Source organism: Lynx canadensis, chromosome D2 (genome assembly GCF_007474595.2).
Source record: "Lynx canadensis isolate LIC74 chromosome D2, mLynCan4.pri.v2, whole genome shotgun sequence".
In the NCBI taxonomy this organism is placed as follows: domain Eukaryota; kingdom Metazoa; phylum Chordata; class Mammalia; order Carnivora; family Felidae; genus Lynx; species Lynx canadensis.
In genome coordinates, this window is record NC_044313.2 from 63,834,694 (window position 1) to 63,862,657 (window position 27,964).

A 27,964-nucleotide genomic window follows, 5' to 3' on the forward strand; every position below is an offset into this window, starting at 1 on the left:
TCTGACCGAAAAAAAAAAAAATGAGTATTAGTGGTGTGTGCAATTTCCAAGTCATGCCCTTAAAAGGGAATGGATATGCCTTTGGACCATACACATGAGGACAAATCTCTCAGGGGAAAAAGACAGAAAGGAGTTGCCCAGAGTTGGGTCTCTGGACCACCTCATGGAGCACAACCACCACACTAGCCCTGAACCATTTACCTGTAGGCTGTGACATGAGAGAGATTTGAACTCCCAACTTATCTAAGCCACTTATCTAATTCTATGTCCCTCTCACACACAGAGAAACCTCTATCTTTATGATTATATCATTCCTCAGAAGAGAGAAAATGAATGCAACCTTTCGTATAACACTATGAGGTAACCAATAACCAATCACTGCTTAGGAGAACAATATTCAGCTATGTTAATAAAGCTTAAAGGATTATGAACACATAAGTGTAATATAGAGGGGTTGGCAGGGGGAGGATGGAATGAGAACAAGAAAACACAGCATATTCAACTCAATCTTCCCCAAACATCCTAGATTTTTAAAATATTCATTGTAGCAATTGAAATGCGATAAACAGGAATGCAAGCATACCAACAGGTGATGTTAGCTAAATAAATCGTGAAACCAAAATAATAGTCCAACTGGTTCCCCAAGAGTGGGATATTTTCAACTAGATGGAAGCTAAAAATGAAGAAAAACTGTTAAATGTTAACATTTAGAAAGACCAGTGCAAGCACATCAGCTTGTGCCCTAACCATTGTGCTAGGCCTGTGTGCCCATGGTGTGCAAGGGGCAGAAGGTGCCACCACTGGGCCTGGCTGGGTTGGCCACTCTCATGCTTTCAAGCCCCGCTCAGATAACTGTCATTCTAGGCACCTACTTGTCTGGCCAATCACTCTCCCAGTTAGGCATTAATGTGCTCCACGAACAGGACACCTACAGGGTGAGTAAAAAGGTTTCACTCTACAGGCACGTGGTTGCCAGTCAGAGGTCCGAGAAAGTCAGGCAGGACAGAATGGTAATGTGGGTCGACAAGATGAAGTTTTCACTGGCCAGCCGTGAAATGAGAAAAATGAAGACCATGCAGCCAGCGTTTCATGAAGCTCAATTTGCTAGATTTCAAGGACTATCTCTGTACCAGTTAGGGTCCCAGTGGGAAATAGATAGAATACTTGTGTAATGATAATCCAAGGAAGATTTTAGGAAGGGACTAATGACAAAGGTGTTGGTGGGATGTAAAGGAACCTCGAGAGAGATCGTACAGGAACTCGGGCTTAGGGCAGGTCAATTATCATCACGTCTCGGCCAAAGGGTCAAAGTGGGAGTGAATGATTACCAAAATCAGAGCAGACCCTTCTCCCGGTGGCAGTGACTCTTCTTAGAAGGACACCTACAGCCTGGAGGAAGCTCACAGGATAAGAACAGGGAGTAAATACATGTTTCCCCCACTCCTGTCCCTGTCCTGGCAGGGAACCTCTAAGGCCAAACCCCACTGGAAGCCACAGGGCCCAGGAGCCCTGTTACTGGAGTCACACCAGGGAAAGACACAGGGCAGACAGCAAAGAAAAGGAAGCAGTGCTGATCTAGAGGGGCCCCTGCACACTCTCTCCACTTAATACTGTATCCCTCCTCCTTCCATCTGGTGTTAGAATATCCATTTTTCCTCAGAAATGAGGATGACAATAGATGGTAGCAGTTGTTTTTTAATGTCCTGAGTAGACAAAATAAAATGATATCAACACTCAGTTGGTCCCTGAACTGGGAATTACTGTTCTTATTACCTCTGACATAATGTTAAATCTTTATTAGGCACCAGTATTTGATGCTGAATCAGGGAATTCTATTCTCTACAGTCAATGCCTGCATCGCAGAAACTTTTTAGTGGCAGGTACCTTTGCTTAATTTCTACTTCTCTTGTACTTCCCAAGGAACCAAGGACTGTGCTGTGCCTAAAGCAGACAAAAAATACCGATTTTAATGGAAACCATCTCTGGATGTTCCATGTTGGGAGAAACTAAGGGATACTTAGAAAGCACAGCCTTCTGAGTCTGGCTGACCCAGATTCAAACGCAGCTGTACTAGGTTGAATGTCCACATTAAGCTTGAGACATAACATCATCTTGCCAAGGTCTCATCTGAAAAATTGGGCGGGGCTCCTGGTTGGCTCCGTCAGTGGAACGTGTGACCCTTGGTCTCAGAGTCATGGATTCGAGTCCCACGTTGGTTATACAGATTACATTAAAAAAAAAAAAAGAAAACAAAAACAAAAACAACCTAAAAAATGGGGGAAAATAAGATTAAAAAAAAACCCTCCCCTCACTGGGTCATAAGGATGTTGAAGTTATCACAGTACAATGGTCAACACAGAGTAGGCATTCAAGAAATAATGGCTATTACTATTATTTCATCGTGTCACTGTGACTGAAAATGAGGGCGTGAGAGCGAGCAGTATTAAGATGTCGCCTGTGTATTCCTCACTCCTCTTAATTCTTTGGGAACAATGATACCCCTGTGGCTACGGCTGGCTACCTCCAAGGGGTAGTTAGGACAAAAAGCAGTTACTAGTGTCTGGGATTCTAAGTCATTCTCCTCAGTCCTTGAGGAATAGAACACTCTAAAATGCTTTACTTTGTCCAGACACTAATCCGTGAATTTAGCAGACATACTCTCTTCTAACGTCTGCAAAGACTATCTGAGGTAGGTGTTCCCAGGCCCATTTTAGAGACGAGAAAACTGATGTGGAACCAGAAATCAGATTTGGCAGCACCCTTGTCTCCCTGGCAAACTGGTCCCCATAGCCCTTTCAGTAGTGATACTCCATCCATGCTACTCCCACCTGGGACAAGGGCACTCACCCCTAACAGTGTCCTGGGAGGTCAAGGGGGTGGGATTTAAAGTCATTTTGCAACAAAAGGGACTTTAATTTTTGATTTGTATTGTGTTCTTGTCCCCAAAGTAAGATGGCAGAAATTGCCATTCATGTGCTATTTAAAAATGCAAAGAATTTTCTGTTGTCTGAGTGATGAAGATATCTTCTCAAGTATGTGCTAAGGTTTCGTTTGACTCCCTGAACATGATGAAATGGATTTGCCATGGAGGCTCATTAGTGTATTGGGTTCCAATTTCCCAAGCCAGCCCCTTCTCTTCCAACCTCCCCCTCCTTCCCACCAGACATTTGGGTGAAGCTTGTGGCTCAGTGAACTTTGGAAAGCCATCCTGGCACAATTAGAGGGAGTAAGCAAACAGAAGACTGCTCTGAGGTGTGATTTGTCAGATGTAATGCGACCATCCTTCATGGTATAGCCAAAGGCATTTGCGTATCAAACAAGTAATTCAAAAATCCTAAATATTTTATGTTCCTAAATACATTTTTAATACACACTAATCTAAAACCTGTTAGGCTGCAGCCTGCTCCCTGACCAGAAGCCCATCTCTAAAGAAAGCACCAGAAACATCATCTCATTAATTCTCAGTTTCACTTCTTTCCTTTTGGATTTACCACATATGTGCTTTTTTTTTTCCTCCCTAAGATGAAAAACCATTTACACAAAAAGCAAGAAGATGCATCCCAGTGTCCTAGATATTTCATCTCTAAACAAGCAAGTATCTGATATCCACTGAAGATGTGTGAAGTCAGGGGTTGAGCCTGCCACCTTTCCTTTGGCCAAATAGATAGGGTGTTTACTCCACAGTCTATTTTTTTAACTACTTTCAGGTTGCCATAATAAAAACTAGCTTGGCACTCATGTTCTTAGCTCTGGCCATTAAAACGAAGCAAAAGGAGATAAATAAGCCCAATTCCAGTGTTAAAGTTCAGGTAAGTTACCTAGAAGAACATTCTATAAAAGCAAAACTAATAGCAATAAACCCAAACCCAGCTACCACCCAACACAGGTGATCTAATATGCCGAATGACTCCAGACCATTCCTTTGACATCTCCTGATCTTTTTCCACCTAGTTTTACAGGCACATTGTCTCCTGCCCAGGTACACAGTTCAACAGAGCCTCTACTTCAGAAAGACCCTAATAGGAGGAAGAGAAAAAACCCTTTGCCCCTGTTGGTATATGCAAACCACGGTGGAAGCTGTCTGAATTCTTCAGGGTTTTGGTGATCTGGCATGGAGTCTTGATATACTGCTGTCATTAATGAGAAGAGCAGTCTTCACAGAGAAGCACCAAGAGCCTTATGCCTATTTAGAACGCTTTAATGTAGAAACCAAGTAAATCTTCCTGTTTTGTGTAGCCTCTATTTAAACATAAACATATGATTTAGACATGTTCCCTCTTGTTAAACATTTTTTTTGCTCTGTTCACTTAGCGCAGTTCACATTATTATCCTTACATGTCCAATGGCAGTGGAATAATTTGAGACCCACAGCTTTATTTAATAATGTAATTATCCTATATTGGATTACTTAAAGGGGCTTTGTATTTTTAAGTTCTAGTTTTTCCTATACTGGTGATATGCTCTGCCGTGGTAAATGATTCAGGCTTCAATCAAAAGCTCTAAACTCAGTTTGGAAAAATATTGAGTGTTTTTGAATAAGCCAGGATTAATGCAAGAGCCAATTTGCAACCACAGTGGGTGACCTTTCTACTCCTGTTCAAAGCCGGTGGTGTGGAGGCCGGCACAGAGGACAGAGCCAAGCAACTATAACAGCCTGATTCCAACTACTTTGCCACCTCAGGCAGGTTGTATAAACCGGAGAATGAAGCCCGAGTTTTCTTCAAGGTAAGCTTTCTGAAACCTGCATAGTCTTCCATGACTTCTGGTACCCAGCACGCTCCTGAGTGCAATGAGGAAGTGAATGAATGCATGAATAAATGAATGGACGAATGAATGCTTCTGGGCATTCTGACAAAACAGTTGCAGAAGGGAATACAGAAGGAACCATCCTTGCCACCTTCACGGGAGTATTCACAAGCTGAGCACACTGGGTTATGGTCAGGAGAGATTTTGTTAGAGCTTTTCCCTAACTCAACTCAATCTGATCCAATTAACCTGTGTTGACTCTGCTCTGTGCCAAGCACTGGGCTGAGTACCAGCCACGGAAAGATGAGGAGGAAGAAGACACTGGTGCTGCCCTTCAGAAACCCACAGTGCCCAGGACCTCCTGTTCTCGCCTAAGAAGTGAAGGTTCTTCCCTTTTTAGTCCTTTGCCAGAGAATCCATGCATTCTTCCATTGTCAGTGTTCTGTGCATCTACACTGAGCTGTGCTGGGTACTAGAACAGCTGGGGAAGAAGCCCCTGACAGATGGATGCCAGTTTTGGGGGTGGGTAGACAGTAAACAATAGCCCTCAGCTAAACGTGATTTATTTGAGAAACTGTCATAAGTTATTTCATTCATTTTCATTCATTCAACAAATATTTAATGAGCACCAACTATGTGTCAGGCATTGGGGTTATAGTCAGAAATAACACAGACAAAACCCCCTACTTTCCTGGAGCCTACAGTGATTAAGTATGGTGTGTAGTGTATGGTGTGTATGGGGTGTGTGTGTGTGTGTGTGTGTGTGTGCACGCGTGTGTGTTAGGGAGAGAGAGGGGTGGGGCAGAAGAGCTAGATAATAAACAAAATAGGAAGTAAAAAACCTAGAAGAGGCAATAATGAAAGACAAGGGGTGGAACCGGGGATGATTTCAAATTGAGTGGTTGGGGAGTTCTCTCTGCTGAGACCCTAAGGAATAGAAGGAGCTAGCAAGGTTAGGAGGTGAGAGGAGGAGGGAGAAGAACCCAGGACATTGCATGCAGAAGAAACAGAGGATACACAGGCACTGGGGGGAACATGGTGAAATGTTAAACTAAAGGTTAAACACACACACACACACACACACACACACACACACAAACAACACAGTTGCATGCTTCTAAATTTGAATCCAGATTCCTTTTCTCCAAGTTTCCAGTAGGTTTAGCATGGAAGCTGCATTATAAATCAATTTCCATTGTTAAAAATTGACCAAAATTTTCTTTATGCCACCTTTTCCTCAAAACTTTAATGCCTACATATGTATGGGTTTTCTTGTTTTTAAAAAATGTTTACTTATTTTCAGAGACAGAGAGTGGGGGAAAGGGCAGAGAGAGAGAGAGAGAGAGAGAGAGAGAGAGAGAGAATCCCAAGCAGGCTCTGTGCTGTCAGTGCAGAGCCCAATGTAGGGTTCAATCTCATGCACCGTATGATCATAACTTGAGCAGAAATCAAGAGTCTGATGCTCAACTGACTGAGCCACCCAGGTGTCCCTGTTTTTTTGTTTTTATTTTTGGTTTTTGTTTTTGTTTTTGTTTTTTTTTAAGTAGGCTTCACACCCAGTGCAGAGCCCAACACGGGGCTTGAGCTCAGGACCTTGAGATCAAGACCTGAGCTGAGATCAAGAGTTTGATGCTTAACAGACTGAGCCACCCAGGAGCCCCTACATTTGTATGTTTTGAACACTGTGTTGAAAACAAAGTTGCATCCTCCATGAAAGTTTTTCCATGAAATAGCTGATTTCCACAGAATTTACAAGATGCAAGTCTCTGACATATGCACAGGGTTGAAGGGTAGCTAGAACATGTTCATCTCCTGTAGACACACGTTAGAGACACAAACTGGGACAACAATCCCTCTCATTTGGGTGTTTACATGGACATATACCAACCTAATTTAATGCCCATCCTCAACCACTGTGCATGAAACATACCTATTTTCTTAGGCAGTAAGGAGCCTGTTTAATTATACCAGCTATAGGGGCCTCCTTCCCCTTCCCTCTGCAGACTTATCATCATACCAGACACAATGCCCTTTCCAGCAAAACTCTCCAAATTCACTGATCAAGATGTTAGGTTTAAGAAAGACCCAATATGGCTTGTTGACATGCTCTAAGACTAACAAATCTTTAAAAGATTAAAGCAATCTGCTGTCTACCATGTATGCCTTCTATAATTAAATGCCCAGAAGAGCGAGGAGGTGTTTGGAAGGAGCCACCCGGGGAGAATACGTAATAAGAGCTAGACAGGGTAAGAAGAATATCCTTCAACCCTCATTGACTAGCCTCATGCTAAAATGACTGGTTCCATTGTTGATGGCTAATCTGGCTCCCAATGATACCCACCTCCCAGATTTATGCCCTTGAGTAATCCTCTTCCCAAGAGTGTGGGCTGCACATCAGCTGACAAACAGAATTAGGCAAAGGTGATGCATATCATTTCTGTGATTAGGTTACAAAAGGACCGTGGCCTCTGTTCCACTTGCCCACTGAGAGGAAAGTCAGCTGCCATGTTGGGAACTGGTCCATGGAGAAGCCCATGTGGCACAGCAAGAACCTGAGGGGGGCCCAGCCAACTGCCAGCAAGGAATGAGGCCCTCAGGCCAACAGCCCTCAAGGCCCTGAGGCCTCAACATGCAAGTGAGTGAGCTCAGAAGTAGGTCTTACCTCAGTGAGCTCTGAGATGAGTATAGCCCAGGCAGGATCTGCAACAGCTTTGAGAACCACCCCCCAAACCCACCCTCTCCCTCCGCCCCACACCCCCAGCCAGAGGCACCCAACTGAGCCTCGCCCAGACTCCTGATCTACAGAAATGCTAAATAATACATATAATAAATGATGTTCGAAGACACAAAATTTGGGGTAACTTATTATACAACAATGGATAACTGGCACACTAATCTTTAATATGGGATACATTCACGAATTTTTGTGTGATCATGAAATACAGTCAGTGAAACAAACTGCTTAAATACCAATTTTCACTATGCCTGAAAATTAAACTAATTTCTGCCAAGAAGTGGTAAAAGGCTTCATGCAACTGCCTAAATCTTGACACAACTGCCCATATGAGAGATCTTTTCTTTTTGGGGAGTACCCACAGAAATTTCTAAGAAAACTACTTAACAATATGAGCATACCTTTCTGGATGGAAGGGGCAAAGCAAAAGATAATCTTACTAAGTAAGTTGCTAACTTTGTTTTATCTCCTCTAAGCAAGTAGAGGGAGAAGGGCCGATATTACTTGTCTTGTTAGCACCCCCACAGAACTGTGGGTATAATAATAAATACTGGGTGAATTGAATCGAATAAAAATTTGCAGTCCAAAGGCCTCTGTTTAAAAATAGAACTGTTTTTCAAGAGCAGTATTGTATTACATCCTTAGCTATCAGAGAAGCCCAAGCCTTGTCTCTCTTTTCCTTCTCCCACCTTTTCTAGATTCATCTTTTAAAGGCCCTTGACACAGCTGACCAGTTAGAATTCTGTCACCTATAAGCACAATCTGCAGGTCCTGTAGACGTACAATCCTCCAATCCTCATGGCCAAGATGTGGCTTCTCTTTGCTTAAAAAGAGAAACAAACAAACAAACAAAAAGGGCAGAAAAAAATTAAGGCCAAAAAAATATTAAGGCAACTGAGAATCTCAATATTCTGACATGCTGAGAATGTTTTCGCTCTGCTGCTTAGAGGGGTCATTTAAGGAATTCGGGGGGTCAGGAATGATTTGAACACCTGCTTGGCTGTCTATTGAATTACTGATCTATAACATCAAAAATGTGGAGTGAGAAACAGGACCTATAACTGTAAAGACAAAAACCCAGAGCCTGTTGATAATTTTAAAAGACACTACCATTTATGTGACTCATACAATTTGCATTAGGAAAAACATCTTCAGCCTTTTTACTCAATCTTTTTTGCCTGCCCAGATAGTTGGGGATGCGTATTTTACAACCCAATGCATTGTTGCTGAACACACATTCAGCTCCCAGGAGCACAAAACACAATTAGACTATTATGGAGAATATTCACAAGAAACAGAATGGAACAGATTATTTCACTTAAGACACACAGAATTCAATTATTTTCTGTATTTATAACCCATGTACACTCGATTTTGGAATAATTTGGTGAGGAGACGGAGTACTACATCAGGGTTTCCATCTGAATTCTAGTAATCTGATATACACTGTGGGATTAACCCAAAGCAAAAGGATTTAATGGCCCAGCAGGCAGTCTCTATTTTGAAGATCCTTCGTCTGAGATTCCCCAGCCATTTTGGCTGGGACCCCCTTCCCTTCCCTTCGCATCCTTTTGCTGATGTGTTTTTGCTTTTTAACAGAACCTTGCCTTGCACATTTTAAAGATGTGTGCGAGAATACACTTGCTATCACCACCACCACAGGAGGAGGAGGGAGAGGAGGCATCTAGGAGGTGAAACGCATTTTTAAATTGGGAGGGAGGTGGTTAAGAATGGGGAAAAGGAGAGCCTTTTTGTTTTTTTAATGAAGGGAAAGTGAGAGTACTTAAAATAAATTCAAAGTTGTGCACATTCAGTAGATCAACTCTAGTCTTCTGGAGGTGGCATTGTGGAGGGGGAGGAACCTGAGAAGCAGCAGGTTTGAACTTCCTTTGGTGTACCAATATGGAACATCTAGAATGCAGATTTTGTCTCTTGACACCATCACTCTCCCACCCCATCCTATTTTGTTGTGGCTGATGGAATAGATGCTCCCTCAAGGTCCTTTAAGACCTAAATGGTACAGAACAGAATGGAGATCTGACTGGAAACCTCAAACATGGATCAAAAGCTCTGCACCGAAACAGAAAAGTCTCAGGATAGATGGGAATCCAGGAAGTTTAACTCTATGCCAATTGACAGTTTTTTCAATTATCATTTTCATACAATAGTTAGTAGTCCAACGGCTCAACCAATAAGTTACCTATTAATAAGCTATTAACAATCTAGCACCATGACAGTCTTCACTGAGACAATAATGTTAGGATTTGGCCCTTGACCAGCAAGGGTGGGGTCGATAGCTAGCATCTGCGAAAGGCCTAGGAGAAGCCAGGCCATGGTTTGGTGCTCTGTGCCCACATAAATTTCATTTGGGATTCACAGTCCAGCAAGCTGAACCCATTTTACAGATAAAGAAACAGAGACCCAGAGAGATTAACTAAGTGGATGACACCCAGCTCCTAACTGGCAAAGTAAGTATTCATATTTGGTTCTCTCACGCTTCCAGACTATGAGTTTATATTCTAACCAGAAAAATCAAATGCACATGTGAAATTATTAATCAGAACTGCCTTCAGATTCCAGTCAAGTCTGACCTGCTAGACCCCCTGAAGTCTGGCCTCAGTCTACCTTATTTTCCACTAAACCCCTGCCCTCTTGCCCAGCTCAGACCATATCTGATATTGCTATGTCCTCCCTTCCTACCCGCCTACAGCTTTTTCTGCCAAGGACGTCCCCTTCTGTCCCCCTCACTCCTCAAAAATCTTTTTCTGTGAAAGCCTTGGTTATTTTCAAGGGCCTGCTCACAAGGTTCCCTCCTCTGGGGTACTTTCAGCATGGCTACTGGTGGCCATGCTCCCAGTCACACACACTTTTCACAGCCAGTGCTTGCACCCTTAGGACTTACTATGGGCACCAACACAGAGCCCTGGTGTCCTGGCACAACCAGTCCTTCCGTCCCTCCAGACCCTGGAACTCTGGCTAGAGAGAATGGTGAGGACTTGGTCTACTGGCTCTCCCCTCGTCTTTCCTTTGCTGCCCCTTTAGGACCAGTAGGTTCCTTTTGCTTTATTTACAGAAAATGGACCAAATACAAGAAAAGTTTAAAAACTGTAACAATCCAAAGCTTTGCTCTAGAGAGTGCAAGGTGGCAGTCTGGGAAACGGGGGACACGTCTAGACTGAAGACATGTTTTGTTTGGCCCACAGTGTTTTTGAAAGTTGGACCAAACCGCCAACTAAACTTACATGAAAATCTGGATTTCTGACACTTCTCTTGAAAAATGGAGAGATCTGGCAATATGAAATGACATTCCTGCCCAGCAGTGATCGGCAGGATGAGAGAGGCACGATTCAAAGGAGCCACGTGCTCCCTGCTTCCCTCAAGCACGATATTTTCTCCCAGACCTGGCTCATTCCACCTCATCTTACCTGCCTGGCCTGGTGGGCACTTACACAGGTGCATGAGCTCTAGGTCCCTTTCTTCTCTACACAGTGGAAGACATCATGGAGGAGGTGGCTTTTGAACAGGGCCTTGAAAGATGGCCTTTTACTTCACTGGGGGATGCCTCAATGAGTTCTACACCCTTTTTCTAAGACTGCCTGTGTTAGTAGTTCGTTTCTAATACAGTTCCTCCACTTGTCAGCAGGATGCCATGCCGTTTTTGCCATCTGTGTTTTGGAATCAAGACACCTCAAGTTCCCATTCTGGGAACTTACCTGATGAAGGAATTTAGAAACCTCCACAAGTCACCTAACCTCTCAGTTTGCCCTTCTGGAAAATGGAGATGACATTACATTCTACCTCATAGCATTATCATCGTAAGAAGTAAATAAAAGGTCACATATGAAACCATAACCATACAGTTTACTATTACCTTTACTAATATCATTTTAGGGGCACTTGAGTGGCCCTGTCAGTTGAGCGTCTGACTTAGGCTCAGGTCATCATCTCACGGTCGTGAGTTTGAGCCCTATATTGGCTTCGCTGCTGTCAGCACAGAACCTGCTTCATATCCTCTGTCTCCCTCTCTCCCTCCCTCCCCTGCTTGCACTCGCTCTCAAAAATAAATAAAAACATTAAATATATATATATATATATTTAGACCAGGGGTCAGGCAAACATTTTCTGCAAAAGGGCCAGATAGTAAGTATGTTCAGCTCTGTACATCACATGGTCTCTATCACAACTGCTGAATTCTGTCACTACAATATGAAAGCTGCCAGAGACGATTTGCAAACAACTGGGTGTGGCTGTGTGCCAATAAAACTTTATTCACAAAACAGGCAGCTGACCAGATTGACCTTAGTTTGCTGACCCCTGTTTTCGATACCCCCACAGCCAGCCAGTGTAAATCAGCTCTGAAGATGCTAGGTAGGTGTCTCACTGATATCTAGAATAGAAAAATAGGTGCCTCCAGTGGGCATCAGTGGCCATCTCTAATCTGTTTACTGGATTCACCAAGATTAGGCTCAGCCCAGAAATCATCCTGCAGGGACTCTGCACATCGTGGCAAGAAACCTCTTCCCAATCTTCATCAGAATCTCTCTAGACCTGAGTTCAAATGTTATTTTTTCCAAAATGCCTTCATACAGCTTCCCAACAAGATCGGCACCCCTGTCACAGGTCCATATATTTTCACTTCATCACACTGACCTTGCCACACAATCACCCATGACTTGTGATTGTTTGATTGATTATGTACTCCCCACCTGACAGGAAGCTCCGTGAAGGCAGGATCTGCCTGGTTTCTTTCCCACCTCTGTCCCGCCAGGGCCTGTGCTGGCCTGCACGCAGAAGGCACTCTGGAGGGACGGAGCCTGAGTCTCCTCTCCTGTGAAATGTGCAAGAGGAACCACATGCCTGCCTTGGGGGGCATGGGATTTAAGGAGCCCATTTAAACGTTTTATTCCTCGAGTGCACAGTATTATTATGAGTCATCTGTGTATCAGTCAACTGCCAATTTGCACGTTCCTAGAGAGCAGGATAGAAGCTTTCAAGAGTTTTATACTGAACAAATAAATGAAGGACTAAAATAAACAATGCTCATGAAGGCCTAATTGGAGAATAGGTCAGTAAATGATGAAAGTCCCAATATTAGTCCCTCAATATATTCTAAAGTGATAGGGGACACGAAGGTCAGAGTCCTGGTAGAATCGAGGACATCCAGGTTTCAATCCTGGCTCTGAGTCTTAACTGTATGCGACCCTAGGCAAGTCACTTAACCTCCCTGGCCTCAGTTGCCTCATCTATAAAGTATGAAATGCTACAATACAACCAACCTTAGAGAATTTCTTTGAGAATTAAATGAGCATTTAATTTACATACCAAGATATATGCAATGCCTGACACTAATAGCTAGTCGATAAACAGAAAATGTAACTTCATTGAAAACACCATGGGTAAAATTTTTGCAGATGGTTTTGAAAAACAGTAAGTTGGGGCATTTTCTCTGGAATGTGCAGAAGAGAAACCTTTAGGAGAAAATGTATGAATAGGGTTTTAAGATGATGGAGATGGGTTTCCTCCATTTTGGAAACCTCAATCAAGTTGCTTTTCCCTCCTTACTATGAAAGAATGAGTAAGCTCTATGAGAACAGAAATCTATTTCTCTGGAATGTGCAGAAGAGAAACCTTTAGGAGAAAATGTATGAATAGGGTTCTAAGATGATGGAGATGGGTTTCCTCCATTTTGGAAAACTCAGTCAGGTTGCTTTCCCTTCCTTACTATGAGAGAATGAGTAAGCTCTATGAGAACAGAAATCTATATCTGTGTATTAGTCAACTCTCATATCCCCATTGTAGAGACACAACACATAGTAGGCATGCGATAAACATTTCTGAATGAAAGAAAGCATCCATGAATATCAGATGTAGCAGGAATGCCAGTTCCATTTATCACCAAGAGTGCCATCTTGGCAAAGCTTTTCTTAAGCCAGTATAAATGTTACCATCAGAGGGCCCTGCTAAATTCAGGAAAGAATGAGGAAATGAAGGTAAGGTCTAGAGGGGAGTGTGAATATCCAGCCTAGTTTCTGTGTCATCACTGACCCTTGGGTAAGTATCTTGGCATTAAAGTCCATACTGTCATTAGTGATTTTATGAGTGATATACCACAGAGGCATCATCTCCTGGTATAAGACAGGCCGCTCGAATGACCCGCCCTGAATACACCCATGTGAAACTCTTGCCTACTTTCCTCAGAGTACAACCTTAAGAGAGCAGTCCTTCCTCAAAGCAGGAGACCTGCTGTGCCTGAGGGCGCAGGCTTCTAGTTCTACTTGTCACTCACGAACTCTGAGCATGTGGCCAAGATTTTCCTGGGCCTTTCTGTGTCCGTTGAATAAAGGGGGCTAGACTCGCTCTCTTGAACATTTTGCAAGTCGATAAGATGTCCATGACAAATCAGACATGAGTCTTTTTCTTAGATGACCATGGAAAGTCTTCCTGATCCTCTTTATCAACAAAGACAAGGGACGTCCAGCCAGTCACGCCTAAAACCAAACATGTCTGTGCAGATGGCAGATCCAGAGAGACCAGCCGCACCTACAGATCTGCCAACGTTCCAGCCAGAAGGATTCTTGAGAATCTGAGAATGTTCTTAGCAACCTTCTCCACCTCTGAACCCTGCACCCCATGTCAGAGGTCTTCATTCTACAATGCAAATTTCCAACCAGAATGTCCCCAAAGCTGGGTGGTCATGGAGGAAAAACATCTAAACCTGAGTCTGTTGTTGGGGAAAGTCACCTGAGTCTGTTGTTGGGGAAAGTCAGAGAAGAAGGCAATGAGGAAGAACATTTTTATTCGCTGGCATACTATCTGGATAGTTTGTTTTTGTCCAGTGGTACCCTAAGCTGAGCTCGAACCAGATGATGGTGAGCAAAGCTTGGACTAAAGGGAAAACAGCATTCTGTCAAAATGATTTCCAACTCCATGTTCCACAGGGGGCTTGGGGCAGGCCCAGGGACAAGGAACTGGTGATAACTTGGCCTGTTATCTCTGTAGCATGGAAGACTTCCCACGTGGGGGTAAAAACAAAACAAAAACCACACGTCCATATCCGTATGTACATACACACTTCAATGAATATGTATATGTACATGTACATATTTTTAAAACATATTCCTCCCTTAAGAAGAATACACAGAATTAGCAAATTTAAATTATTTGCACTTAGTCCTTTGTCTCCAGTTATACTGTGTTCTTTTGTGCTGGTAAAACAACATGGGCTTTAATTAGCAAATATCTGTAAATAATTTACTTGCTTTTCAAATACAGCAGAACAATGGGGTCAATTTTCACATACATTTACCCAGCATGCATCTTGGGTCTTAAGCCAGACTCTCCCATTGTTCAATAACTATATCAAGCTGTCCAACTCCTGCTGCCTCCCTGGTGGCGGGTGGGGGTAGGGGGCCAGACACCCAAGTTCCAGTAGCAACATCCCATTTTCCAAGACCCCAGAAGGCAAGCACAGAGCGTTGTCCAGCCCAAGCTACAACACACACTTACGATCTCTAACCCTGGGGCCTGCTGCAAGGAACGTGGAGGTGTGCCAAGAGCAAGGGGCATTTCATGGCGGCAGGATGCAGGTGCTCCACAGCCCTGCTGCCTCCGACCCCTGACAGCGTGAGCCCCAAAACGTAAGGCGCGACATCTGAGGCCTATGAATCACAGCCTCGTGTAGGCTCTGCAGGGTTAAAGCTGGGCACCACACATGCAGTGCAAAGAAAGATGTTAAATCAAATGAGAATGACTGCTCCAAGACTGGAGGCACTATTATTTTGAATAAGATTGAAAAGGCCAGAAAAAGCAATTCAAAAACATTTCAATTATGTATTTCCCAGAACTACATCTTTGAGCAACTAATGCAAATGTTACCACCACAATAAAACTTCTTCCCACATAAAAGCATATAAAACAGGTTGAACAGCATATACTTTATATATCATATGCATATTTTTGACTATTAATAAAAAATTCAAAATCTATGTATGCTTTACTCTCCTAAGCAATACAGTAATTATGATTAAGGGACAGGCAGCACAAAAAGAACCAATTTATCTTCTCGTGCTCAGGAATACTATTGTGTAACTAAGCAACTAAAGACAAAATATGGTCTAATTAATTCACTCCTATGCTTATTTAAAAGACACAATTAGAACATTTTTATTTTCCAGCCTGCACAGTAGCTCAACATGCTTGAGGGTGTAGAAAGCAAAGCCTATTATTCTCAAAGACAAGAGTTTAATGTTTAGTGCCACTGATCAGGCTTGGAACTCAATGCTGGGGAGGAGGGGGGGTGTTCCGCAGCCTGGGTGTGCTCCGAGTCACGAAAAAGGAAAGGTAAGGTGGGGGGAAAGATGTCCGTGGGGCCAGTAGCTTGACTAGTAACACATGGCCTCTCCTCCATTTTCCTCACCGTGGGCCAAGAATGGAGACAGGGCTGTGAACTTGATGGTCACGTGGGTAAGGACATACACTACCGTGTGTCTATTTATACAGCCACAGAGATTCTATAGAAAATTCATGTAATTAAACCACACGTCCTCGTCTGTGTGATAAATGTCAAATATCCATCTTTGACGCTGCTAACAGTGCATCTGATTTTAAAAGCAGAATTAATTTACGCGTGTGTGCTACAGATTGATGCCATTAACATGATTCTAAAGCACCCTTTCAGTAATAATCATCATCTGCATGCTTGAAATGTGTTGTGGATACGGATGCTCACAGGCCAGGATGTGATCCGTGCTTCTGAAGGCCAAGGTCCGGGTTCTAATCTCCAGTGGGCCGGCAAAGATCACAGTGTGGCTGGAAAATGCCATCTGTGCCTGTGCAAGGGCATGGGAGCAAATTTTTCGAGAAATGCAAGAAACCCATGACCACCTCTCTGAGAAGCCAATGAATCCTTCATCCAACAACCGATAAATTTGTTTGAAATTTCTTTAAAAGCCAAACCAAAGGGTAATCACAGGCTACAATATTATTCTGAGTGGAAGATGGCAAACATCCAACTACCCTGGCTATAATAAATGACACGCAAATACATTTGATTTGAGCAATTATATTCTGGATATCGGTTAAAACCAGACTTTGATAAATGGGCTTGCATCATGTATCACTAGATGCCGCTACGAACAATGGTATGCTTGATTCATAATTAATAACCAAGTATTTACATGTATGGACTCGTGTACTTCATAAAAATAACATTTCCTTAGTATGTGCCTGACACTCTAAATGTCAAGGGAGGTTTTAATTGCTTACAATTTTGACTCACCATCAAACACTGGCCTAGTTAAGACCATCAGTCTGAAAAATATGCTGGCTGGAAGTAGCTGCAACCACACTCAGGTGAGGAGGGACTGTTCCCCTCAAGTCCACTCTTTGCTCAGAGTGCCACCCCACAGCCCTGACTTTTTATGGGCTGAGGGCCGAAGGTTGGAAAAGTATTCAAATGGATAGAGATGCTGGCTCTTAGCCTCATCATCCAGTCCCAAATAGGCACCGATTTCTTTGGTGAGTACGCCTCAAGAAAATCCTGTACGCTGTTTCATATCCTCGGTGCAAGACAACCGTGGATTTTAGAAGAGAAATAAAAAGTGTGAGATGGGGTGCTGCAGCTGGCCTACGTGTGAATGGCCGACAGTGGGTCCTCTGCCAGAAGACGCTGGGCCAAGCTTAAAGAAAGCAGGTGGTGGGAAAGGACATTTTAAATGACTTATGTCATTCAGTTATTCAATAAATACTTAGTGAATAGCGCTGAATAAGGTATGGGGACCCAGAGGTGAGTAAGGCCCAACCCTCAGTTCCTGAGAACCACCCTGGGGTGGGGAGGGGGGCGGGAGTGAGAGGCAAAGGGAAAGAACACAGATAAGCATCACAGAACGTACATGTGCAAAGTACAGGGGAGGCTCAAACCTACCAAGGCCCCGTAAGAACCCTGAGGGCAGGGATTCTCGCCTATCTTGTTCACGGCTGTATCCCCAGGGCCTAGAACAGGCTCTGGCACAAAGTAGATGCTCTATAAATAAGCACTGAGTGAATGAGACTTCGAAGATAAAGACAATACTTTCTAGTTTCCAGAAAGATCATGAAAGGCTATAAATAGTGACTTTAGTTAATCTCCACTTTAAGAAGCACAGAGAGAGTCTGACAGCTTTTCTGTGACCCATGTCTGTCCAAGAGGGTAAACTATGAGCTCTTTCAGGGCTGAGGCCATTCTCCTTCATCTCTGTATCCCGTTGTTCAGCACATAGTAAACTTTCAATCAGCATCTGAGGAACTGAATAAATTCTTGTTCCAAAATCATGCAGATAGCGAGCCTTCCCTTGACCACATGTTGCATTTATTGTCAACACAATTCTCCGTGTTATAGAACGTCTTTTGCTGTTTTTACCTTTTTAAAAACGTGTTGATCTCATCTCTGTACCAAGATTGATAAGCTTCTTGAGAAACAGGGTCACACCACGAACTGTTTGCAACCATCTCTGCACCTAGCAGAGCTCTAAGTACATGGTCAGCATTCAATAAGTAGTTTTTGATTAACTCAAGACCGATGATTCCAACATTTGCTGGAGTTAGGATCTTAACCATACAAAATATAACTCAGTATACATTCTACTGATTCTCAACTTTTAACGTCATTAGACTCAATGCTAAAACAGAGATTTGTTTATGTAAATATTTTTGACATATTAATGTTAAATTATTTCTTAATATTTACTGGATCTTGTTCCAACCCAAGTAAGAAGGAGAAAAAGTACACAATCACATTCCCTATTTCAGATCAACTCCACAGGCCAAGGGTCAGCAGACATTTTTGTAAAGGGCCAAATAGTAAATAATTTCCACTGTGCGGGCCATATGGTCACTGTCACAATTACTCGACTCTGCTACTGGAACCTGAGAGCAGCTATAAACAATGTGTAAACAAATGAGTCTGACTATGTTCCAATAAAACTTTATTTACAAAAACAGACAGTGGTTCAGATTTGGCCCTCCAGCCTTAGTTTGCTGATACTTGTCACAGTCCAATAAATTCTCTCCATATAATTCATTAGTTCTCACCCTAGTTCTAAAGGGCCAGCCAGTTAAGTTACTCCTTCTCATAGTTTACAATCATTTCTAAAAATAATAATAACTAATATAACTGCATCTATCCTTTGCTGAGCTCTTGTGTATTAAGTACTATGTTAGTTAGCAGGCCTTTCTTATTATTATTTCTAATTCTCTTGGCAAAGTAGAGATCATTAAGTCCATTTTACAGATGGAGAAACTAAGACTTGGAAAAGTTAAAGAAATTGTCCAAGGCCAGTGAGGTCACTGAAGAGGTGTCAGAAATTTTTAAAAGCCAGCTCATGGGTACAGACCTGAGACTGAGTAGCCATCCAGCCCCTCCTGGATTTCAGAATGTGTCTGACCAACCTGAGATATGATACAATCAGGCAATCTTTGAAACAAATCCTGCTGATCCAGATGACAGACAGCATACCTCAATACAAACATGTAAATCTTCAAGGAGTTTTTTATCTTGGTGACATAGCTAAACCCATCACATGGATGAAAGCCAACCTGATTTGGGGAGACCTGTATTGGCTATCTGTACCAGTAAACTAACCTACGTGCCGTCTTCTCATAGAGAAAACCTTTCTTTAGGAAGGTCTATGGTAGTCGTCTCAAACTTCAAGGAGAACAGTAATACGAATGTTAATGATAATAATAATGAGTCACCCATTACTGAAGATTCTTCCATATGCCAACTGTAAACACTTTATATGTATTAACTCATTTAATCTCTAAAATAATCCTCAGAAGTAGGCACTATGTCTCCATTTTATAGATGAGAAAATTGAGGAACAGAGAGTTTAAAACTTGCCCAAGATCACACAGCTAAAGCAAGACTGTTCAAAACGCAGGATCCTTGACCCCAATTCCAGAGATTCTAATTGAGTTAATTTCAACAGGCGCTTTGGAATATGAAATTTTGACAAGTTTTAATGAGGTAAGCACTTTTAGAAATCCTGACTACATGCTAGCCTCTGTAATGCCCAGATGTGCTAGATCCTGACTTCCTGACAGAACTGGCTTACTCATCCACACTCACAGTTGCAGGTGACCAGTAAAGCTTCTTGTAGAATCTAGCCCATGGTCAGGCTGGAATCCAAGCTTGCACATCCACCTATTTTAAGGGGGTATATTGCCAATAGATTAAGCGCTTGGCACTTTGAAAATGAATGTAATCAGAAGTTACCCAGTAACAGAACCAATTACCCGCCTACTTTGCCATTTTCCTCCTCTGAAGAGATACTGGCTGAATGGCAATTGTGGGTAATTACTAAAGACACTTAACTCCTTGTATATGGCCCTGCTATTCACTTTCATGGTAATTTAAGACAGTATCATGATTAGGCCTGGGAACCTCCACACAGACATAAAAGTTATTCTGCTTATCGTTTATAAATTAAGAATATCTAGCATAAAGTCCACCATAATCATTACTCTTTTCTATTTATGTAAGGACTACACAGTTAATGAAGTACTTTTGTCCATACATATTCACAACAAGCCATAGACAGTCAGCCTTATTATTGTTCCCATTTCACTGCTAAAGAAGCTAAGGCTCAGAGTGTTTATGACGGTTCAAGGTCAAACAAATAATAAGCTGCAGAATCAAGACACAACTCTGGGGGTGCCCAGGTGGCTCAGTCGGTTAAGCGTCCGACTTCAGCTCAGGTCACGATCTCACGGTTTGTGGGTTTGAGCTCCTTGTTGGGCTCTGTGCAGGAGAGCCTGGAGCCTGCTTCGGATTCTTTGTCTCCCTCTCTCTCTGCTCCTCCCCTACTCATGCTCTGTCTCTCTCTCAAAAATAAATAAACATTAAAAAAAAAAAAAAAAGACATGACTCTGGACTGCTCTTCCTCAACACCAGAGGCCAGTTCTGGAAGTATGGGAAGGCAGCAGTGCATGTAAGTATGCAAGTCATTATCATAATCAGTACAACTAACAATAAATTGTCAATGGTGATGAATCATGGTACTAAAATGCAACTATTCTTGTTAGCTACCACTAGCTAGAATTAGCGGAACTTTATAAAATAAGAATGGTTCTTCTACCTAAAATCTAGTGACCTTTGGCAAAACTGATTGACTAGTCATGATTCTAAAATGAACAAGCACCTGCCCACATTAGTACATACTTCTAGAATATAATATGATGCATTAAGCAGGGTGGGATTCAGTGGGAAGATAAACCAACCCTAAAATTTAGGAAGACCTAGGTCCTACTCTGGTGACCTTTGACAAACCACATAATCTCCCTAAGCCTCTGTCTCCATCTGTAAAATGGCATACAAAGTCCTGCCTTATCCAGCCTCTTCCAGTTATTGCAAGGATCAATAAAATATTCCCCAAAAAGGCCCTCTGCAGATCACAGCAAACCACACAGGGACGCTATTTCTAATCTCGCACAATGATAATTTTCCTGCTTTTAGAACTGACGTCTTTACATTTCAAGAAATCATAAATAGACAGAATGGGTCTCTTAAACCAAAAAAGCATACTGAGTCCTGGCTGTCCTTTTGAAATGGATGCTGATGTCAGCGCAATCAAGAAATTATTAACCTCCATTTGGTTACTTAAAATAAACTGTACTGGCTGATTAAATGTGCTGAACATTTTCTCCAAGTAACCGTGCACATCACCAAGAAACCTTTCTCGTTCAGTCACACTTTGCAAATGGCAAATGCATCATTCAAAACTATTTAAAATCAATAACAAAAATCATCTCACTGTATATAAACAAGTTAATGGAGTAAGTGAAAACAAAGCAAATTTCTTAATTGAGAGGACCCTGTTGCCCCCTCTAGGTGCCTGCAGTAAATGCTGGTTTCTGTAGGCTCTCCTCCAGAGGAGACGGCTGCTGCTATTCAGCTAATGAATGACTAACTTAGGCCAGGGGGGAAATGACATCACCAGGGTGGAAAACCGATCTGCATTGGGAAACTTTCTACCTGCTTTACATTTGTCATAATTATTTTGCACAATGCAGCCTGCATTTGCATAATTTTGAGGCGTGTCATTATCTCAATTGAAAATTGTTTTAATATGGCTGAATAATTCACAATGACATCAGCCAAAGTCCTAATGAAATATACAAGTATAATCATACAGCTAATTACCAGCCGTGTTAGCATTAAAAAACAAATCATGCATAATATTAGACGATGTATACGCAGCTGAGGATTATAAATAGAGCCATCTCCCTCCCCAAACCCCCTAGAGTTTACTTTTAAATGGCAAGATTAATTTTCTTAGGTATGGCTCATATAGCAGTGACGAAATGTACAGATCATTACAACGGCTCACTTTCATTTCCCCTTAATGAACAATTTTTTAAAAATCGTGTGTTTAAAAGTACTGTATATCTATCCATTACCAGCAGTTCTAACAGATGCAACCTTGGGCTATTATTGTTTTTATTCTTAAATCAGAATTCACCATTTAATTACACCAACAGAAATTAAAACTGGACCAAGTGGGGTCAACTTGGGGTCTTTAAAAGTATTTCAATTTCAATTAAAAAAAGAGAGAGAGTGTGTGTGACCACAAAATATCTCATAAAACACTGAATAATTTCCTTCTGGGTTTAGTCAGAAGTCTATTAGGCACCAGCTCTTTTCTGGATATTTAATCCTTCCCTTTTCCAGATCACAGGCCATGTTGAAGTAATAAATTTGAAAAGCAAATAATAAGAAATCAGGAGGGGGAGGGGAGGAAGACAGCTGCGCAGGAAAGTTGGGTCGGGGGAGGGGGCCGAGCTAGACCTCGGGAGGGGGAAGAGCTCAACCTGTTGGTAGGTTGCAGGATTTTTCACAGTATTTCCAAACAACACCTTTGTAAAATTGCAGGCAGACGTCGGGAAGTAAGAACGTTTAAAACCCAAAGCTGGCGGTGGAAGGCGGAGGGGGGGGGGGGGGAGGCGGCATTCGGGGAGGGGGGCGGGGCTTATTTCCGAAGAGGCAGATCCGAGGGCGAAGGTTTTGACGAACTCCAGTAATTAACCGGCATAGACCACTGATGGGTAATTCGAGCCTGGGAGAGGGAGTGAACTGGCGATGCCAAAAGTAAAATCAACTCCATCAGACCAAGGGATTCTGGAAGGACTGGCAGGCAGCTCTACGCTCCGGGATGAGTTAAACGCGGAACCATTCATTTAACAAAAAGATCCTACACCTACCTCGAAAGCTCGAGGGCCTGGCACAGAGCTAGCTGCCCTCAAAAGTCTCAGTTTGATCACCCTGCTCTCGCTTGGGAAACACAAAGCCTTGCCAGGCGGCCGCGCGCCCTCCCTCCCCACCGCACCGAGGGCACTGCCTCCCCAAAATAGTTCCCCCGGTGGGTATCGCGGCGCTGAGGTCGGTCAGCTGACGAGGGGAGCCCGCAGAACTGCGGTCACACATGAAATGACAGAGCCGAAGGGAGGCGGCCGCCCCGGCGCCCGGTGACAGCAGCTCACCTCGGGCGTCCTCCCGGGAGCGCGGCTAGCGCCCCCGCGGCCGCCCAGAAACGTGCCGGCGAAGCTCGGTCCCTCCCCACCCTTCCCGGGAGCGCCGTCTGGGCACGGAGGCCGCGGGACCCGCGGGGCCAGTGGGCGAGCACACACCCCTCTGCCCTTCCCTCCCCCGTCCCGGTCCCACACATCCCAGAAGATCGCGCTGGAAGACGTCCACTTTGCGTGGAGTAATTGAGAACTAGAACATCAAATGGCTTGTCCGAGGGGGAGGGGGGTGGGGGCGAGAGATAGTTGTTAATGCTTAACGTGTTTGTGCCGGTTACACGACCGCTTTGAAATCCGCCCGGGCAGATCTGCAAGTTATTTGAATGTATTATTCCAGTACCTGTCATTTATCACTTTATTCAACACGTCTTTGCCAACTCAATAGCTTTTGATCTCACTCTGCCTCCATTTCGTAATTTCCGCCCTCTTAAACATATCAAATACTTACTTTAAAAAAAAAAAAAAGTGAACAATATCGAAACCCACCGAAAGAAATCCACCCAGCCCCGACCGAGCCAGACGCGAAGGTAAAATTTTCAAAAGGCAAAAAATATAAAAAAGCATGTGATGTTCAAGCGGCAGTAGCAAGAGAGAGAACGATCACACACACACACACACACACACACACACACACACACACATCCTTGAACAAAACCCTTCTCGAACAAGTTATTTGATCTTGACTAAAATCAGCAGTTGGATCCTCTTTGTAAAGCTGACAGCCAAACTCTGACAATGGCAAAATACTCGAGCCCCAGCTAGTGGCGCTACCCCTTTAAAAAAGGAGTCGATCCTGCTCGCCTGCAGAAGTGAATACAGTATTTTCAAGCTTGCCCTGTAATAAGCATTACTAGGGGAGGGGGGGGGATAATAAAGAAAGAAGAGAGGGAGATATAAGTTTACCACCTCGCCATGGTCGCTATTTCTGCCCTGGGGAGTGTCTTCTGGGAGGAAATAAAGTTTAGAGCTGGATAAAAGTTGCCGGCTGGTCCTCTCTTCCCACAACAGCTGGAGCTCCGCTATGCAAATCGGATCCTTTGGCGTACATCTTACAAAGAAAAAGTCGCCAAGGGACAAAATTCTTGGTTTGCCTTCAAGGTGGAATTGAAAAGCCTTGTAGAAAATGTAAGGTCCGTGCAAGCCACACGGTGAGCCGACCCACTGCAGGGGAAAAAAAGCACCAAATAAATAACGTAGCCATCAGAACACAAACATCTATTCCCAGACACATTTACACACAGACATCCACACTTAATACAGAAGAGCCAACAGATATAAAGCTGGGTGGAAAAATAATAGAGCCCACAAATTTTCTGCCTCCCTTAAAAATAAAAAAAAAATTAAAAAAAAAATAAAAAACTCCGGGCACCCCCACCGCCACCTCTCCCTACTTCTCCATCTGAGGCGGTAAAATTACATTATGTATGTATGATCAGTGCAGGGATTTTTTTAAACAATAAAAATGATTTGGGGGATGCAGAGGGTAAAAGTTTGGTGAAAAGTTTGTGGGGGGTGTGGGTGGGTGCAGAGGTGTGGGTGAGTTGGGGGGCTGGGGGGTGCCGGGGGGTGCCGGGATCGGAGGAGCGGAGGAGAGCGAAATACCTGGAGTGAGTTGGGCTCCATCTCGACGTTCTGAATTGATTGAACTCAACATTCTCTCCAAACTTGTTGGCTTGAATGGATTGCATCAGGTCCTGGCAGGGAAAAACATTCTCTGCCTTAAGCTGGCGTAATGTCTCAATATAAAACTGAGCTCTTGCCTCCCCTTCGGCACCAAAATGATTGAAAATATGTCCTAATATTTCTCTGACGACTCAATTTTCAGCTCCTGTCAAAACTGTGTAGGTTTCCTTCCAAATGTGGGATGATCAAATTCATAATCGGAAGTAAGGTTCTGTCCGATCTCGGCGGGAAGCGGATGGATCAAGGCAAAAAACATATAGGAAGGTTTGTAAAAATAAAATCCACCCTAAAACTGTGTGAAGATGAGATCTCCCTCTTCCCAATCTCCCTTGTCTAGGGGTGTCGTCTAGTGAGATTTTTGGAGGAGACGAGAGCTCGCGAGCTCCGCTTTGCATCTGACAGGACCTGCTTGTATATGTCTAATATAAAGAACATTTCCTGCAGAGATTCCGGGGCGCTGCTCCTCTTTCTAATGCTCCTTAGCAGATTTGCTGTTATTAGACATGTAGATTTGTTTGATAGTTAAATTACGCTTCCTCACTGCCATGTTTTCGAGAACTAATCTGTTAAATTATCTTTTGATGCCTATTTACATGGAAGGGAAAAGTGGGTTATCGATTATATAAACATATAAATATTAATGCATTTGTTCGCTTCGCAAAAAAAAAAATACTCAGCGGAAAAAAAAAAACCCAGAAAGACAAGTGAGCAATGCACAAACATCTCAGGATTTTGCAAACAATATTGAACGGACAGCGACTGCATTTAGGGACTGGAACAATAAACGATGCATGATAAATCAATAAATGCGAGCAGCGAGTCTGCTCGGAATATGAATTCAGGCTCCCGGTTCTGCGTGTGCATTCTTTAATTTTGAAGTATATACACTAGTACGTGTTTACAATGCTGATGGACGCCAAGGGCGCTCTCAAATGATAATGTGTTTATATAACCCAGCGCTACAGGAATAATATACCGACTCCTACCCCACCCCCATCCCCTCCCCCGCCAAAAAAGGGAGGGGAGCTTCCTCAATAATAGTTTGAAACTGAAAAAATCCATTTGCAAACTAGTTAAATACAACCAGAAATTAAGCTGTTGAAAACCGGGGGCATGAACCGTAAGACAATAAAGGTTTTAAATGTGTATATTTATTGTTCTGGAGCCCTGGAGCATTGCGAGGTTTGCATGCACGGCTATTATGCAAACACAGAGAAACTTAAGAGCGACAGAACAAGGAACAGGCAGAGACTGCAAAGCCCTCGCTCGCTCCGACCCAGCTGCCCGTCCTCCGCCAGGCTAGATTGCATTTTCGCAGTGTTGATGTAAAATGGTGTACTCGCTTCCCCCACGCTCCCCACCCCCTTCCCCGCTCTCCTCCCACTCCTTCCAGTGCCTCCCGCCCCCCCTCCCCGATTTTATTATATTGGCACCAATCTTTCTAAAGTGGGTCTGGCATGCTAAAAAAGTAAACATGTACTATATGGGGAATAAGGTCTGTATAGTATGACAGTTGAAACTTGATCTGTGATAAAATTACAGGATGTTGAAATTACTAGTAAGCTATTTTTAACGCTTTCGCAACGTTTCACCTCTAGTCACAGCATCTAGTTGAAACAGGATTACTTTAATGAAAATTATATTCACATGGCTGAAGTTAATACACCCGGCAGAACACAAATGCCTCATATTCAGTGACTTGAGGTGGAAAGACCCTCTGTGTGTATTTTTATGCCTTTTCATAACGTCTGCGTCCGCTGCAGTAAGAATTAGGGCACTTAACATTATCTAAACCACATTTTTGATTCAGAACATGGGGAAGTAATAAAAGGCAAGATCTATCTCGTTTCTATACACACAGAGATAAACGAAAGAAAATGGCAGATCCTCCAATTACAATAAGTAATAAAAGCCCATGCCAGAGAGCCGGTATTCTTAAAGATGAAAACTATTTTAATAATTTAAAGTAATATCACAACTCTGCACCATGAAGGAGGACAATGTAACAATTCGCAGTCTCCCATCTTTGCATTAGCCAGATTATGACTTGCACATCACTCTTTAATTATCTTCCTTGAAATTTCATCTGATCTTTCTATTTTATAAACATGGGTTACAAAGAGAAATTACAGCTCTCTAGCGTTTTCTCTCTCTTTTTAACTTTATGATGCATACTGCAGACATTTGATTAGAATAACCCATTTTGTTCATTTTTTTTACATATGAATGGACTTGACTGAAGGGTATTTTACGTATCTTTTTTTTTTAAATACAGGGGAGATGCCTAAGGCTTCAGTTAGTCGCTGTCCTGTTAGCGTGAATATATACATCCAGTTCAAGACATCCTATATTTAAAAACTTGAATTGCAGTATTTTGACAAGATCATGTTTGAGATCGACTCTGAGTCAGTTTCCTGTATGACCAATGCAGCAGCATTTATGCAGGAAACCTTAACAGAATGCCTGAGGGTATCCCTGGATTGTATATTAAATCTCTCTCTTAAAAAATACACAACTCTTTAGAGCATCTAAGCAACTTCTGCTGGTTTTGGTGCTGTAAGTCTTTAAGTGTCTGTAAGGGACTTCATCTAATTAGAAACGCTGTTTCTATGTCTCTTCAAGGTAGAAGCTGAACTAGGGCTGCATGCTGAGTAATCTCTCTTCTCGTAAACTCCCGATAAGGTTTTTCAGATGTTAACAATTGCAGGGATCTAGGTCTGAATATTTTTGAATATCTGCAGTCTCGTAATCAGATGAATGCTAAATTTCAAAACTGGATCCCAGGGGTATCTTCCCTCTCTTTTTACAGCACCACCCACTACCACCCCCATGAAAATAATAAAATCTAATAAATCAAGCCTCTGGTCCAATCCTGTAAATGGCTTTTAAAATCACAGATCACAATGGTGTGTGTTTACAAAAAAAAAAAAAAAAAAAAGAAAGAAAAGAAAAAAAAAGAAACCAAAACCAAAAAACATCCTCTATTTTACCTCTTTAACATGATGCTGATAGGCACCTGTAAATTATCTGTGTAGCAAATATCCATACAAAGAAAGTTTCAATTAAGATAAGGAGATTGTATTGAAACAGTTCTTTGAAGTAATGTAGTTAATAGCCTGTTTGATTTCTGCTTGTGAGAGAGTAATAACGTGGATTCAAGGCTCCATCAATCACAGAGCAGATGTAAGACTTGAGACACCGACACCCAGGGGAATAGAGGCAAACTCCTGCAGTGCAGGGTCCTTG

At 42.7% G+C, this 27,964-nt stretch overlaps 1 protein-coding gene across 1 annotated transcript in view; it reads right to left on the reverse strand.

Moving 5' to 3' along the window:
• Positions 1-24,726, reverse strand: part of ARID5B (AT-rich interaction domain 5B) — a 179,703-nt gene extending 154,977 nt beyond the window's left edge. The window contains exons 1-2 of the mRNA XM_030334493.1: positions 24,638-24,726; positions 23,942-24,196 (exon numbers count right to left, since the gene is read on the reverse strand). Of these exons, the coding sequence (XP_030190353.1) occupies positions 23,942-24,196; positions 24,638-24,658 (276 nt within the window). The 5' untranslated portion in view covers positions 24,659-24,726. The remainder of the gene's footprint in view (positions 1-23,941; positions 24,197-24,637) is intronic.
• Between the last annotated feature and the right edge of the window lie 3,238 nt (positions 24,727-27,964).